This window comes from Diabrotica virgifera, chromosome 10, assembly GCF_917563875.1.
Source record: "Diabrotica virgifera virgifera chromosome 10, PGI_DIABVI_V3a".
In the NCBI taxonomy this organism is placed as follows: Eukaryota; Metazoa; Arthropoda; class Insecta; order Coleoptera; family Chrysomelidae; genus Diabrotica; species Diabrotica virgifera.
Genome location: NC_065452.1, coordinates 31,314,869 through 31,331,191, shown reverse-complemented (window position 1 = coordinate 31,331,191; position 16,323 = coordinate 31,314,869). Strand labels below are relative to the sequence as shown.

The following is a 16,323-nucleotide window of genomic DNA, read 5'->3' as shown; positions in this document are numbered from 1 at the left end:
TCCATTTTTAAGGTGGTGCGTTAATTTTGATGCTTAGTGTATTAGCACAGTCTTCACGTTGCTGTTGAATAATCATATCTTGGTTTTACTTGTCATCTGACGTGAAGACCATTTTCCTTAGCATATTGAATGCATTTTGAGCTATTCCTATTCTCGGTTTTACATCCTCCTCCGTCCCTCCTTTGTTGTTCAAAATACCGCCCACGTAGTTAAATTTTTCTACCATTTCTAATTCCATGCCTCCTAGTGATAATCCCATTTCTCATTGGAAACTTGTGAATCCTGAGAATAAAGCTTTTTTCTATTCTATTCTATTTCTCTTGGTGTATTTATTTCCCCTGCCTACTGCCACTATCCGACCTTCTTCCCTGCCTCTGTGACTTATTAAGTTTGCATTGCATGTGTTGTCTTTTTTCTGTTAAAAGGCATATATCATTTGCAAATTCCAAAGTCCTTAAGTTGGTTAAAAACATTCCACTTGACTCCAGTCTTATTACTAGTAGCCTAGGACATGATTCAGGTTATTACTATCAGGAATAAGGTCGGAGTGAGCATACAGTCTTGCCTTACTGTACCAATATCTACTTGTTCTGTTAAATTTCCTTCGTGGTTTATGCATACTGCAGACCCTTTGTGAACAGTTTTATAATTCTGATATGCTTGGGTTTTATAATTCTGTAATTCTCTAGTTCTCTAGTAATTTCCATAAGGCTTTGCGATCCATACAATCAAATGCTTTCTTGAAGTCTATAAAGTTCACATATAGCTTATTCTACCACTCTAATGATTGCTCTCTAATCGTTCTCGTCATACAAATGTGATCAATGCAGGATTTTCGTGCCTGGAATCCAGCTTGGTTTTCTCTTATAACTTTATTGAATTCCTCCTTCATTTTTTTAAGCAGAAAATTAGGTATATTAAAAATATAGTAATTCCTTTTTTCAACAAGCCTTTAACTGAACAACAATAAAAACATTACAAATTGTTAAACACTAACTATTGGACGCTCTCAATACACTTGCTGTAAAGTACGATTTTCATTTATAGCTTTGATGAGCGAGCCATACTATTATTATAATATGCTTTGCCATACGCAAGTTAATATTCATCATTCAGGTTCTGTCGCCATTCATTTTTTAAGTATTTGCATCTTTGGAGGGCTATAATCGTAGTAATAGATTCTATACTGTCCATTTTGCTCACTTGAACCATTCACATACAGTAGAACCCCGATTATCTGTGCTCTTCGGGACCGGACGTGGCACGGATAATCCGAACATTCATTTCTTATTATAATACCTATGTTCGTATATACGAGTATATACAGTGGAACTTGGATATTACGGCCTCGGTAGTTACGTCATCTCGGTTGTAACGTCAATTTTTAATAGGTCCGGCCAAAAACTATTCAACAACATTATTAAAAACCCGGTTTTAGCGGCTTAAAATAAAGTAACACTCGTCTATAGCGTCATAAAATTTTACAGTAGGTTGTCATATATTTATTTTATGAAGAATAAAGTGCAATGCGCTTCCGGCTTTGCGACATTGCTCCTTCCATGAATGTGAGAAAGTTAAATCATCCCTTCTGTGTAAAGTTATGTGAACAGTTCTATGATTTCTCATTTTTTGTCAGTACCGTCATAACAGTCAAATTTTTCTGTTTCAGATCTAAATTTAGTAATTAGCTTTTTATTTTTTTATTATGGCAAGTTGTAGTACTAAAAGGAAGCTTTTGCCTATTAAAGATAAAGTTCGTGTTATAAGAACATTTGAAAGTGGTCGAAAAATTACTGATGTATGTCGGCAATTTGGACTTGTTAATTCGAGTGTCATATTGACTCAATCCTAAAAAACAAGGATAATATTTTAAAAGCCTTTAAGAGGACGGAGAAAATGTTAAAACAATTAAAAAGTGCGCTCGTGGTGATGTAGATTCATTAAAAAAATAATATATCTAGGGTCGGTACTTTATGTCCCGGTTAAACCTCCGTTAGCTAACCGGGGTTTAATCGGGACAGAAAAGTACCTCATAGGGCCTCTTGCGTTGTAGTAAAAGCAATTATAATTATTATTATTATTATTTATGAATATAATAGTAAGTATAATTGCGTTTATGTCTATGTTATGCATATATTTCTGTCCCGATTAAACCCCGGTTAACTAACCGGCTGTTAACGGAGACATAAAGTATCGGGCCTTAATGTACCTAATATGGCAATAATGCTGTAATAAAATTTTCCCTCGTTAAAATTTCGTTTTTCTATACCTCTCTTATAACGTCACTTTGATATAGCGTCATTTTTTTAATGGACCCTTCAATGACATTATAACCAAGTTCCACTGTATAGTATATACATACACATACACATGTACCTACCATAAAAAGATAACACAAAAAATAAACCTTTCATTATGAGTCACCCTTTCGGCGTATAGAGTTTCCGTCGAGTGATTTACGGTGACGCTTTGATAAAACCTCAAAAATCCAATAAAAATATGCTCAAAAAATAAAAAATCATAACATGAATAATCCGCAGCCCGGATAATCCGCACACGGATAATCGGGGTTCTACTGTATGCCACATTCTGCAAATATACCATACTGATGCCATAGTGCAGCTTATCATATGTACAGATACCGGTTTTTGAAGGATTTTTTTTTGTAATAAGAAAACTAAAAGCAGTAGGTACATTGTAAACTACTGAGCGACCGGTTTGATCGTAGAGTGCAAAATTTTTCCCTACACTGTATATGAGTCAGTATATTATTGAATTTTGAGGAGTAAGAAGGTTGTGTTTTTACCTAGCTCCGATATAAATCAAGTAGTTTCATTGGCGATAAGTAATTTCTGAATTCATAAAAAGTTATCACAAGTCAATATGTTAAATAAAAATAACACCAAGTCGGTATCGACAAGGTGTTATAGGCCAGTTCATAGTGCACCAAATTCTGCCTAAATTAGGTAAGTTTATTTAGTACACTATTTTAACAAAATCAAGCAAATATGGATGTAAATACCATTGAATTGCAAATACAGCAACAACAGCAGCAAATTATTATGCATCCTGTGCATTTTCCATCCACGTCGATGCTATCAACGCTCGGTGAAGTACTCCTCGCACAGCAAAATCAGGCCCTGATGAAGGAGAACCAAGCAAGGGCAACTAATGAAATAAACTATTTCAATGCATGGAAAGAACAATCCGAAACTGTTAAAAGGCTTCAGTATACAATTTCTCAAATGCAAAAACAAATGCAAGTAATGCAGAATCATTTGGGAAAATACGAACAAGTGAAAAACATACCAACCAGAGCCGATGATATACTAGTAGTATATGAAAACAAACACGAGTTCAACACAAGAAAAATTTTAAAAGACAAACAATCACAACTAATGATCTACATCAAAAAAGTTTGAATAATCTACATAAACAAACCAATGAAATTAAAAAACCTAAACTACCACCCCCCATAGTTGTAGATGTACAATATACTATATGAAATGCTTTTTAATGAAAAAATTAAAAGATATCAAATTAAAATAATTAATAATGAAAATATGAAAATAAATGTGCAAGATGGAGAAAGCTACAGGCTTGTAACACAACTGCTCCAAGAACACAACTATTTATTTCATTCTTATGAAAACAAACAGAACCGTCCAATAAAGGTTAAGGCTAAAAAACTCTATCGCATGTGCAAACCTGAAAGTATAGTATCTGATTTAAGAAAAGGGGATATAAACTTTTGGAAGCTGTTCCTAAGCTAAAATTACGAACCAAATAACCTTTAAATATGTTTTTACTAACATTCAGGCAAGATGAAGATGTTAATAAAATATTTGGAATTACTGACATCATGAGTAGCAGGGTGGAAGTAGTTTCTATAAAAACCAATAAACTTTTACCACAATGTAAACGGTGCCAGGCTTATGGTAACCAAGTTGTGTCAGATGCACTAGCAAGCATCTAACAGCAGATTGTAAAAAACCTAAGGATGACAAAGCTAAATGTGTACATTGCGGGGGTGAACATCCAGCTAATTATCGAGGATGTGTCGTTGCAAAAGAGATACAAAAACTCCGACAAAAGCAAACCAAAAAACCTAACCCATCTCGGCATCCACAACTAAATGCCATTCCAAGAGTAGAACATCAGCGTAAAGAAAAAACACAAAAGGAAACATATAGCGAGATTGCAAAAAACAAAAGTAATTGTAATGAAAAATCGTCACAGAAAGAATCTGCATCTACTGAAATACTATTGCAGCAAATACTAGACAGACTAAATCAAATGGATACCAGAATCCTTAATTTAGAAAAACGCGCCCAAGGAGCGATACCAAAAAACAAAAATGGCTAAACAACTGCGCATTATGCAATGGAACGCCAATGGACTCCAAAACCACCAACAGGAATTGCAAATAGTCCTTGACCTTGAAGAAATAGATGTGTGCCTTATATCCGAAACACATTTTACTAGAGAATCATATATCAGATTCCGTGGCTATAAAATATACCAAACAATACACCCTGATAATGTAGCAAAAGGGGGTAGTGCGGTTATTATAAAAGAAACCATTAGACATTATCAAGACACTGGATACCAAACAGCAGAGATTCAAGTCACAGCTGTCAACGTAACCATTAAAGATTAGAACGTTATCATTGTAGCGTTGTACTGTCCTCCTCGACATGCATTAAAAGAAGAAAATTATACCAACTTCTTGCTGAATTACGGTAAAAGGTTCATTATAGGAGGCGATTTTAATGCAAAACATGTCCATTGGGGTTCCATATTAACCACAAATAAAGGTAAAGAGCTACTCAAAGCGACCAAACAATTAAAGCGTGATGTTCTGAGCACAGGCACCCCAACCTATTGGCCAACGGACCCAAACAAGTTACCTGATTTAATAGATTTTTTTGTCATAAAAGGCCTTGCGTCTAATTTTGTACACGTGGAAGAAGCATTGGAGATGAATTCGGATCATTCTCCAATTCTTCTTACTCTCAGTGACACTCTCATACAGAAAGAAAATCCACCACGATTGACAAATAAGTGTACAGACTGGACTAGTTTCCAATTACAATTAGAAAGGACAACTGATCTCTCTGGCTCATTAAAAAACCCCGAGGAATTAGATGAAGCTGTAGAAAAACTTACGAATAATATCCTGCAAGCAGCTTGGGATAATTCACCAACTATTATCCACAGAACTAAAGGCAACAACTATCCTAAAGAAATAAGGGTTATGATATCCGAAAAGAGAAAACTACAACGAAACTGGCACATGACTAGAAGTCCTGTAGATAAAACTATTTTAAACAATGCCACAGAAAAATTAAAGCGAGAAATCAAACGCATACAACAAGAGTCCATGGGGGAGTACCTCAGTGAACTAAGCGCTGATAAAACGTCAGATTACTCTCTGTGGAAAGCAGCTAAACGATTTAAAAGACCAATTATACAAAATCCTCCTATTAGGAATAGCAATAGTGCCTGGGCTCGTAGCAATAAACAAAAAGCTACAATATTTGCAGATCATTTAGAAAATGCATTCAAACCACATGATGGAGAAGATCTTCAAGAACCAATTGAACTAAATGATGAAAACACAAAAATCAACCCTGTTACTCCTAATGAATTAGAGACAGAAATAAAGCACAATTTGAATCCGAAAAAAGCGCCTGGTTTTGATCTTATTACTGGTGAGATTTTAAAGCAGCTGCCGAAGAAAACCATTATAAAACTGACCCACCTTTTCAACGCTTAATATAGACTTAAATATGTTCCGAAGTTGTGGAAAGTGGCAGAGGTGATAATGATAACTAAATCTGGCAAACAACCTCAAAAAGTAACATAGTACAGACCAATATCACTCATCCCTGGGATAGCAAAACTATATGAAAAAATGCCCCTAAAAAGGCTAAAGCCAATAATTAAAGAGAGACAACTAATCCCATCACACCAATTTGGTTTTAGAGAGAGCCATTCTACTATTGAGCAAGTGCATAGGATCACTGACATCATAGAAATGGCACTGGAAGAAAAGAAAGTTTGCACCACTGTCTTCCTGGATGTGGCCCAAGCATTCGACAAGGTGTGGCACACAGTACTAATACATAAACTGCGCTATCACCTACCAGAACAGTACGCCCAACTCTTAGAATCATACATATCAGACAGATGCTTCAGAGTAAAGCAGGAGGAAGCATACACTGATTTGAGAAGATTGGAGCTGGTGTTCCACAAGGAAGTGTCCTTGGACCAGTTCTGTACATTTTATACACCAGATATATCCCTCAACTACGTCAAGATACTATTGCTACATTTGCAGATGACACCTCAATAATCATCAAGAAACGGTACATAACCTTCAGAACTCCATAGATCAGATATATAAATGGACTAAAGTGTGGAGAATCAAGTTGAATGAAACCAAATCCATACATATTGATTTTACCAATAAAAAGAGGCAATACATACCAATCAGAATAAATGAGATCCAGATTTCATATGAGAATACTGCAAAATATCTGGGTATCACTCTTGATGCAAGACTCAAGTGGAAAGCACATATTAAAAAGAAAAGACAAGAGCATGGAATCAGATATAAAAAAATGTATTGGCTGCGTGGACGTGACTCCAAATTATCAATCCATAATAAGTTGCTACTCTACAATCAAATCCTCAAGCCTGTCTGGAGTTATGGCATATAACTAAGGGGGTGTGCCAGCAAAAGTAATATACAAATAATTCAACGCTTGTAAAACAAGGTACTAAGGAACATCGTAGATGCCCCCTGGTACATTAGAAACAGTATCATCCACAATGATCTGGGGATCGACACCGTTAGACAGACTATATCTAAACTTGCCCGGAACCACGAAGATAGGCTCCATCGTCACGTGAATGTTTGAGGCTCTCCAGCTACTTGACAACACGAAGCCTGACCAGAAGACTCAAAAGAACCAAACCATATGAGCTAGTGTAGTGCGCATAGTGCGGTAGTGTACACATTAATTGCAATGTAAATAGGCGATATGCTAATGTAACCTAAAGAAATACTGATGAGTAAGACTTTAGCTTAGAAAAATGTAGTTAGATTAGGTTAGAATCAAGTTACTCATTGTTCCAATAGTGAACAGATTGTAATGTTACTCCGACTGGAGCATTAAAAAAAACTGTATATGAGTCTCTCGCAACTAATACTCTACCTGTTCTGAATGGGCTAACGACTGGCCATTTCTGCAGAAATTCAGATAAGTGATCAAACGAACATAGCGCACCGAACTGTTATAAGTCAAAATAAGTAAGTTTCGAGATAAGGGCGATTTTGTTTATTTTCGTGCTATTATCGGTGTGATAGTTGTGATATTTGGCCGGTTGAGCATTTGAACGTTACTAAAGTTTTACACGGGATAGATATGCATATACATGTTTACAAGCGTATGCATGATTACTTCATTTTCATAAAAAATTTGACTTACAACAGTTTTGCACTGAGGGTGCGACGGATAGCAGACATTTAGTTTCTGCAAGTGTTTGGCATGAGGATTTAAAAAGATTAGTAAGAAGAGAATTGTACATCTAGTAATGCAGGTTTAAAATGTATGAAATAAAAAAGATAAGCCTAAAAGCCAAACAGACAAAGGAATGAGATATTTACACTTTGTAGAGAACTCTTAAACAAAGTATGAATGAAATCAATAGTGAAATGAAATTTTATGATGGATTTCCTTCTAGTAAGTGTAAAAATTCAGCTTGCATTTCGAATTCCGCACTAAACTCTTATATCTGGCTGCCATGAATGTTGATTCCTCTGTGAAATTCCTTCTTGCTTCTGTCCTAGCCCTACCCATTAAAATCATACTGAATATTTCGTATGTTCCGTTTATTTTTAACACTTTTGCTTTGTTTTCGATTCCTCATCATTCTCAATATTTTTAAATGAAAGAATTACAAGAAATATGTACTTAAAAGATAAAATAAAACACGTTATTGGTCTATTTGATTGTATAATACAAGTAAATGGTTATGTATAGCAGTATGTGATTCTATAATTCTGTATACATATTATTAATACAAAATTTTATTTATTTTTAGCCGCCAATATGGATTTTTATTACTAAATCAACAAGCAAACGCTTCAAAAAAGGCTTTAATTCAAAAGGTAAGTAATTTTTTTATAGGGTAACACAGAAACTTATAGGAATATTAAAATAGATAATAATAATTTTATCCCAAATTTGACTCTGTTCGAATAAAATATTTTGTGCAATAATATGCCACTATAATATAGTAAGGTGAAGTGGGGTAAGATCGTAAATGTGGCAAGTTCGTAATTGCTCTAAAAATATCATGAGATACATTCAATTGTACAAGTTAAGGAGTAGAAATATTTTCTGGATTAGTATGAACTGATTGACATAGATGTCTCTTACTCAGAAGTAATTCTTCCATTGTTTTGTCATTTATAAAATGTGAGTACGTGTGCAGTACATATCGAACCTAGAGCTGGCTAACAAAGTTCCGGTATTTTACAGCAAATTTTGCGTCTTGTGCATTTATTTTTGGTAGATATTAAGAAAATTGCTTAAAGTTTACGTTAAATAAATAAATCCTTTAGATTATTTGAAATTTACTGGAAAAAGCACAACTCTGGTCTTGCCCCGCAAATATTAGTGAACGGGGCAAGTTCGTAGCATGTGGCGGGGTAAAGCGCTGGTTTCCTCGAAAGCGGTGCCGACAAACTGCGACCATAACACTGCGATGAATGACATCATAAAAAACTGTACCATGCAAAATAATAGCGGTGGTTTCCAAGGATGCGTTGGAAGCCACCGCTTGCTGAGTTTTGCACATTCCATTGCCGCAGTGAAGCACCTTGAATTTTTCACCGTAATCTGACGTAATTCATCGCAGTGCTACGGTCGCAGTTTGTCGGTGCCGCTTTCGAGGAGACCAGCGCTTAAGACCGGAGATGTGCTTTTTTCAGTTAATTTAAAACATTTGTTTGTACATTTTATGGTTTTTTTGTTCAAATTATCTATTTATAACTTTTTTTAAATCCAAAATGGTTAGAAATTATGTTAGAAAAACGAACCGAAGAGCGTAATCAGCAGAAACATTTGAAGAAGCATTGATAGAAATGAGGGCAGTCGCATAAATGCCATGCGAAAACCATTCTCTATATCTAAATGTATAACTTTTAAAGTACACAACTTATTTTAATCTGGCAAAAAGCAATTTATAAATGACGGATTAGTTATTCCGATTTTGTCCCATAACATATGAAGATAGCTTTCAATGAGTTTTAAATAGCTATTTACGAACTTGCCCCATACATGGGGCAAGTTCGGAATAGTTACTGTCTTGTTCTAATTATTTATAAAAGTTGTAATTTCCAATGTAAATTGGTGTTTTCGGCAATGCAAATTATAGAGTATTAATGTTACTCCACGTTGATACCAAGAAAATGAAATATAATTTCCAAAAAAATATATTTAAGTCAAATTTAACAAAAACCAGTCCGAACTTACCCCACTCAACCTTACTTATACTGTTACTTATCTTTCTTGTATACAGTAGGCCCCAGAAACAATAGATGACACTAATTATAACCATACCATAATATGAATTAGTTGTTTATTCTTATTTATAGTTTTCATTTGTATCTTTATTCTCTTTCTTGTTTTTCTTCTCTTTATACAAGCTTATATCCAGTGTCCACAGGTCAATAAGAAGGAAAAAGTGTACCTAAGTTGTAAAGGTTTTTTCAAAATTCGTTCTCATTTCTACTCATTTCTTTGGAATTTTACTTTTAAAATTTGTTTTCTTAATTATTGATTATTGTGTGATTTATTTATTTCATTTTTAAATGAAAATTGACAATATATTTGTTCCTTCTCATTTTATAAAAAAATGCATTCTCTTTTTATATATACTAAGGATTTCCACAGTTTTCACTGTATTCCTTCACTCAACCATTCTCTCCAGTTCTTTCTATTTTCCAGTCCCCTTCCTGCAGATTTCTTCTTTCGATTACTTCGTCCACTTCATCTCTGAAGGATCTTCGGGGTCTACCTCTCTTCCTACCAGGCTCCAATCTGTTATTCTGTTTATCCAATGTTTTTGGTCTGCTCTTCTGACATGTCAGCACCAGGTTAATCTCTTCTGGTCTATGTAGTCTATTATATCTGACTTTATTCCCATTCTTTTCTTAATCTCGATATTATTTATTTGATCTCTTGTTACTCTGCAGCTTCTCCTTAGGAATTCCATCTCTGTTGCTCTTATTTTGTTTTTGGTTTTATTATTTATTATCCAATTTTCACACCCATAAGTCAGGATACTTCTTGTCATGGTACATACATACATAATCTTTATTTCTTTTACCGGCTGACGCCAGTGTCGAATTTTTTTTTCTTAATACCTCTATTTCTTTTCTATACCGTAGGAGTTCTGCTCTCAATTCCTTAAACTTATTTTCAGTTAGTCTTTCATTACAAATAACCACTCTTTTATATCGTCCATTTTTTCTAGATCGAATCTGCGTGCCGAGCGAAAAACCTCCGTTCCACCTCAACGGTTCATAGAATGAGGGTTTATCTCGACCACAGTGTTGTTGTTCGCGTCTTCGTAATTAGTGTAATTTTCCTATTTGGCACACCAGAAATTTTAGTCACTCTGGCAACACCGCAATTCAAACGAACGGAACTGTGTTTCTGGCTCTCATTGACTTCTTGTCAGATAACCTCACTTCCATGGGTTAACTCTTATGTACTTCATTTAGATGTTTTTCTTATATTTCATCACCACTTGATGAGAATGTGTATAATCTTCACTAGTACCATACGTATTCCGAATTATTTCTCGTTACAACACTCGTAATTCGGGTTTATTGTAGCCGAAAAACAAAACAGTAAACAGTACTTATCGGAACTACACCAACGTTGCCGTCTCTGTCTCCACAGCACACTCCCACCTAGCAATGCAAGTTCCGTGTTAACGAGTGAAACGATGATTGTCACTAACTATATGCCATATGGCGGTAAATTCAAAAGACCTGTAAAATTAACTGAGATTGAGAACTCATTTTAATATAAAGGATAATCAATATAACCTTAAAATAACAAAAGAAAACAAAATCCTTATCCTATACGATAATATTTATATCGTTGATTGATAAAAATATACCTGTATGTATTTATCAATAAGCGTTTATAATTCGTATACTATTTGGATTTTCTTGTGCTATTTTGAGGTTATATTTATTTTCCATTACATTAAAATGCCAAAGTGGTTAAAAAATTAAAGAATAAAACATAGAATACAATGTTTATTAATAAAAATGTTTATATTATGTATGTTCATAAAATATGTTTGTCATCAATTATCAATGTAAAAACTTAAAACACAACTACCTTATTACACATATATTTACACAATATTATTATTTATTCATCAGTTTAAACCACACCAAAATTGTATATATTTGGAATAAAACACAACTGCTGTAATTCACGTTACACTTTTTGTTGCTGGATGCACTATTTAAACACTATTTATGAAAAAATAAAAAAACAAATAAATATGGCGTCGTATTTTTCGCAAGGAAATGAAAACTGAGAAAAAAGTGACAGAACGAGCTGAACGAACGACGTGCAGCAACCTTCAGAAATGAGACTAGCAGTGCCATCCCGTGGAAGGGCGCAACCTAGCAAACGTGCGTTGACCTTGAATATCCCTATTACATTGCTAGGTGGGGGTGTGCTATGCAGAGACATGTAAAGAGGATAGACTTGGCTAGGGATATGCCACTCAATGCATCGGGGTGTAACTTCGACATAGGATTGAGTGGTCTAGCCATCTTTGTCAGTCACATGCGCGGGATCGTTTGGTTAAGAGAGATAGATAGACCACCAATCGGCTGGTTCCAAGCTGTTGCCGTGTTACGCTTTTTTGGTGAGTATGCCGGGTCTATGCTTAATATGTCAATGGTGCTATGGCCGTCTCCCTCTTGTCATGGTGTTATATTATATTCCTCTTTTTGTTTTTATACTGATGCTTTTATCACACAGTACTGTGTTCAATTTTCGTATGCAGTATCTTGTTTGTTCTAGTCTATTTTTTATATCGTCTTCAGTTGTTCCTTTGTTTGATATTATAAAACTAAATACTTATATTGTTTGAATTATATAATATTGTTTGTTAATTTTTAGGCTGTCAAATATCTTCAATTAATGGTTGTTCAAGCTAGAAGGCAACAAAAAGCAAATGAAAATGACGCAAATAATCAAAATAAAAACATTAGTATAGATCCTAAAACATGGGTGAAGCTGGGCCATTTCCATTTGTTGTTAGAAGACTATAGGAAAGGTAACTTTAAAATTACAATAGTTTTAGTAGGGATCTAAAATTACAATTATAAAAACAGTTTGCATATAAAATTAGAAACATTGATAGTGGGAGATATGTATGGATCACTAAAAACATAACTGCAGTTAGCACTGAGACACTAAAACCTGAAGACCAGCAGTTGGAGTTTTTTCAGCTAAATACAGAAAAGAAAACAGAAATTTTTGTAGATTGAAAATATAATTAATATAATGCAGAAAGAATAAATATGTAGTGGACAATAGATATAATTTGAAGAAAATAGCGACTAGAATATGCAGAAGAAAAAAAGGGAGGCTTTGAAAGAACAAGTACAAGAAATCCTAGAGAATAACAACAGACGAGAAAGCAGACAATTATATAAAAGAATAAAAGAAAGCACACAGTCATTTAGACCAAAATTGACGATATGTAAAGGCAAGGACGGAAACTACTAACAGAGAAGCAAAAAATTATACCAAGATGGAAAGAATACTTCGAGGAAAACCTAAATGTAGACAATGGAAATGATCAAACCGAAACAGTATATTATACGGCGGAGCAGCACATTGAAAATCCGAGTTATGAAGAAGTAGTTCAAAGAATACAGAAACTAAAAAACAATAAAGCGCCAAGAATGGACGGAATTGCAGCATAATATTACTAAAACAAGGAGTATCTGAACTCTGGGGAAGAATTCATTACCTAATAACATTAATATGGACCAAGGAGCAAATTCCGGAGGAATGGACACCCCCGTAACCAGGGGGTGGTTTTGGGGGTTATAACCCCTCCTTTTGGATGTACTTGGCTTTGAGCTCTATACGCTTAACACCGCTATTATTCCATAGCCACTACAGATAATATATTCATACTAAGAACTATACAAGAAATGCTTATGAATACGACATAGAACTACGTACCTATATAATATGTATGTCCCAGACTAATTTATCCAGGTTATATCTCTTAAACGCATAGAGATTTTCGAATGGGACAAAAACTGGTCTATTCCATTTGCAATACACTTTAATATGGCATAGAAAAAATCATCCCCTAAATATTCATCCCTTAGTTACAACGCCTAACTTTATTTTTTTAATAGCACCCTGTACATTTTTTTATAGTTTTGGCTGTGGTCTTCTATCGTCTTTTCAAAAGTTTTTTTTTTTAATAAAATGCTGTCGTAAGAAATCAAAAAAATATCATAAATATTAAAATCGTAAAATCTTTGCTAATCAAAGAAAACTCAAATTTCGATATCAATCATTTTTTACGTGTATCGAGTATTGTTGGAGTTTATTATTATAAAAAGCACATAATTTACGAAAATTTAAAAAATTTTGATTTTTTTAAATCATATTTAAAATAATAACACCAACAATACTCGACACACGTAAAAAATTATAGATAACGAAATTTGAGTTTTTTTATTAGCAAAAATTTTACTTGTCTTTTGATTTCTATATGAATCAAAATAATGAAGATAGAAACGTTTAAGCCTAAATTTTACTACGAGAACAATGTAACTGGAGCCCTTTAACCTATTATCCTAAAAAAAATAAAGTATTTGAAAGATTAAAAATGTAATACAGTTCTATAGCTCTTGAAATTACCTTTCAAATAGTTGGATGTGCCTGACATCATAAAAATTTACAGAGTTATTAAAAAAAATTCATTTTTTTGCAAAAATTTTTGGAGTATAATTTTTGATGCTATCAACTTTTTCTGGAGCTCATTTGATAGGTATTTCTAAGTACTTTGACAAGTATTTAGTAAGTGTTATAAAATGCATCGCTTTCCTGTTATCTTTGCGTCAAGATATAAGAAATTTGGCATGGCGCTGGTGGGATGTCCCTACCGATTTAGTATCATAATAACAAACAACAATCCCTCCAGGAGCGGATTCGCTAAAATTAAGGGGAAAGGAACAAATGCAAAATTTTGACGCCTGTCAAAATTTTCAATGTGTTTTAAATGTAATCATTTTTTTTTCGAATCCTGAGAAAACTAATATGTAAGTATTTTTGAAAAATTTAAACGCAGAATGAAAAATTACTTTATTACCGAGGGCCGAAAGTCCCTTGGAATGAATTAAAAGTTTCTTTTGAATGAGATATTTGAAATTAAAAATCACACTAAATTTTCTCTTAGTTTTTCACCCCTGTAACTAATTAAAATAAACATTATAGAAGTTTTCAGGGACTTTCGGCCCTCGGTAATAACGTAACGGCTTAAAGCCGAAAGTTCGTACCCATCCCCTTAACAAAAAAAAATTCAAGTCTTCAAGTAGATATAATATTTTAATGGGGTTGGAATAATAAATATAGATTTAAATATCATATCATTATATTTATTACGTATTTATATCTGTGTAGTTATAGGTATATTATTATGTACAATGAAATAAGAGAAATGAACAAATTAAAGAAATTAAGGAAATTAATGATAATAACAATAAAAGATTAAAAGAGTGGTAGCAAAAATCAGAATTAAAAAGTTAACATAATAAAAAATAACAGAAAATAACATAGAAAAATAAAATTTGAAGTTTAGACGGAAAAAAATAAATTGTTGTATATGGCATCCTTGTCAGTCGAGATGTTGTCTTGATGAGGAATTTACCGTCTTCTGGATTTGCATTATCTTCTTTTACAGTTTGATAAACATTCCTAATAATTTCTTTGGCATCATCAGATAAATGTACACGTGTTTTACACTTAGCACTAGCTTCACCGACTTCAGACATTTTAAACAAAATTTTTAATACATTGTCTAGAAATTTTAATTTTAATAATTTATTTGCATTGATAGGTAACGAGTCAGTTCTGTAAATAATATAAAGTACGGTCCTAGTAGCTGTTCCAAAACTATTGCCACCCGTCGCAAAGACAATTGAGGGATTAGTAACGTCAACTATTTATTATGATACTAAATCGGTAGGGACATCCCACCAGCGTCAGGTCAAATTTCTTATATCTTGACGAAAAGAATATTTAAGCTTGAATCCTTAGATTTGAATAGTCGCAGAAAAAAAAATATAAATTTAATTACCTATAACTTACTTTAAATTAACATTAAAGGGTTTTTCAAGTAAGCAATTTATTACATTTTTTATTAGCTTCAATTTTAGTGATGAAAACTTTTTTGTAAAAACTTGTTTTTGAGTTGTTTATGAAAAATCGCTTTAAAGCATGCATTTTCTTTCACAAAAATTAAAATATTTGATCTTTAATAACTGAAAAAGTATTGATTTATTTTAATAACATTATATAACAAATTTTGCTTAGAATTTGTCCCTCTCTCGATTTGTGGGGTTATTTTTAATAAAGTAATTTTCACCCCCCGAGAAGGGGTGACATCCCCAGGCTAAAACCGCAAGTTGTTATTGTTAATTTTGTTTCTTAAGGTATCCTCTATCCGCTCACCAATTTTCGTGAAAATGAATGGAGATTTACCGAAATCGAAGGCCATAGTTGATTTTTACCTTCAGTGACTGCACTATAGAACGAAAATTGCAATTCAATAATTGAGATGCGTATATTTTGCGAGCTCATAAATTATTAAACGATATGTAGTCGCCAAATAATTAATTTAAATTATTTTAAGTACAACTCTCTCTTAAGCCGGGAATATGGGATGGTTTTCTTGCGAAGGGGTTGTAGCTCAATAATCGAAATGCGCGTGATTTAAGAGTTCTTAGAATATAAGCTATACGAATTAAACTACTATTAACTTTTTTGTAAAAACTTACAGTTCTTCAGTGATTTACGAAAAACCGTTTCAAATCATGCATTTTTTTTTTCACGAATAATTAAAATCTTTGATCTTTAATGACTTAAAAAGTATTAACTTATTTTAATAACTTTATATAACAAATTTTGCTTATAGTTTGTCCTTTTATTGATTTGTGCAGTTATTTTTTATAAAATAATTTTC

The 16,323-nt window shown here is 33.3% G+C and overlaps 1 protein-coding gene across 1 annotated transcript in view; it reads left to right on the top strand.

The window, feature by feature from the left end:
• The window catches only part of LOC126893184 (lysine-specific demethylase 6A), a 434,968-nt gene that overhangs the window by 7,834 nt on the left and 410,811 nt on the right, over positions 1 to 16,323 (top strand). Inside the window, exons 3-4 of the mRNA XM_050663138.1 lie at positions 8,113 to 8,179; positions 12,231 to 12,387. Coding sequence (XP_050519095.1) covers positions 8,113 to 8,179; positions 12,231 to 12,387 — 224 coding nt within the window. The remainder of the gene's footprint in view (positions 1 to 8,112; positions 8,180 to 12,230; positions 12,388 to 16,323) is intronic.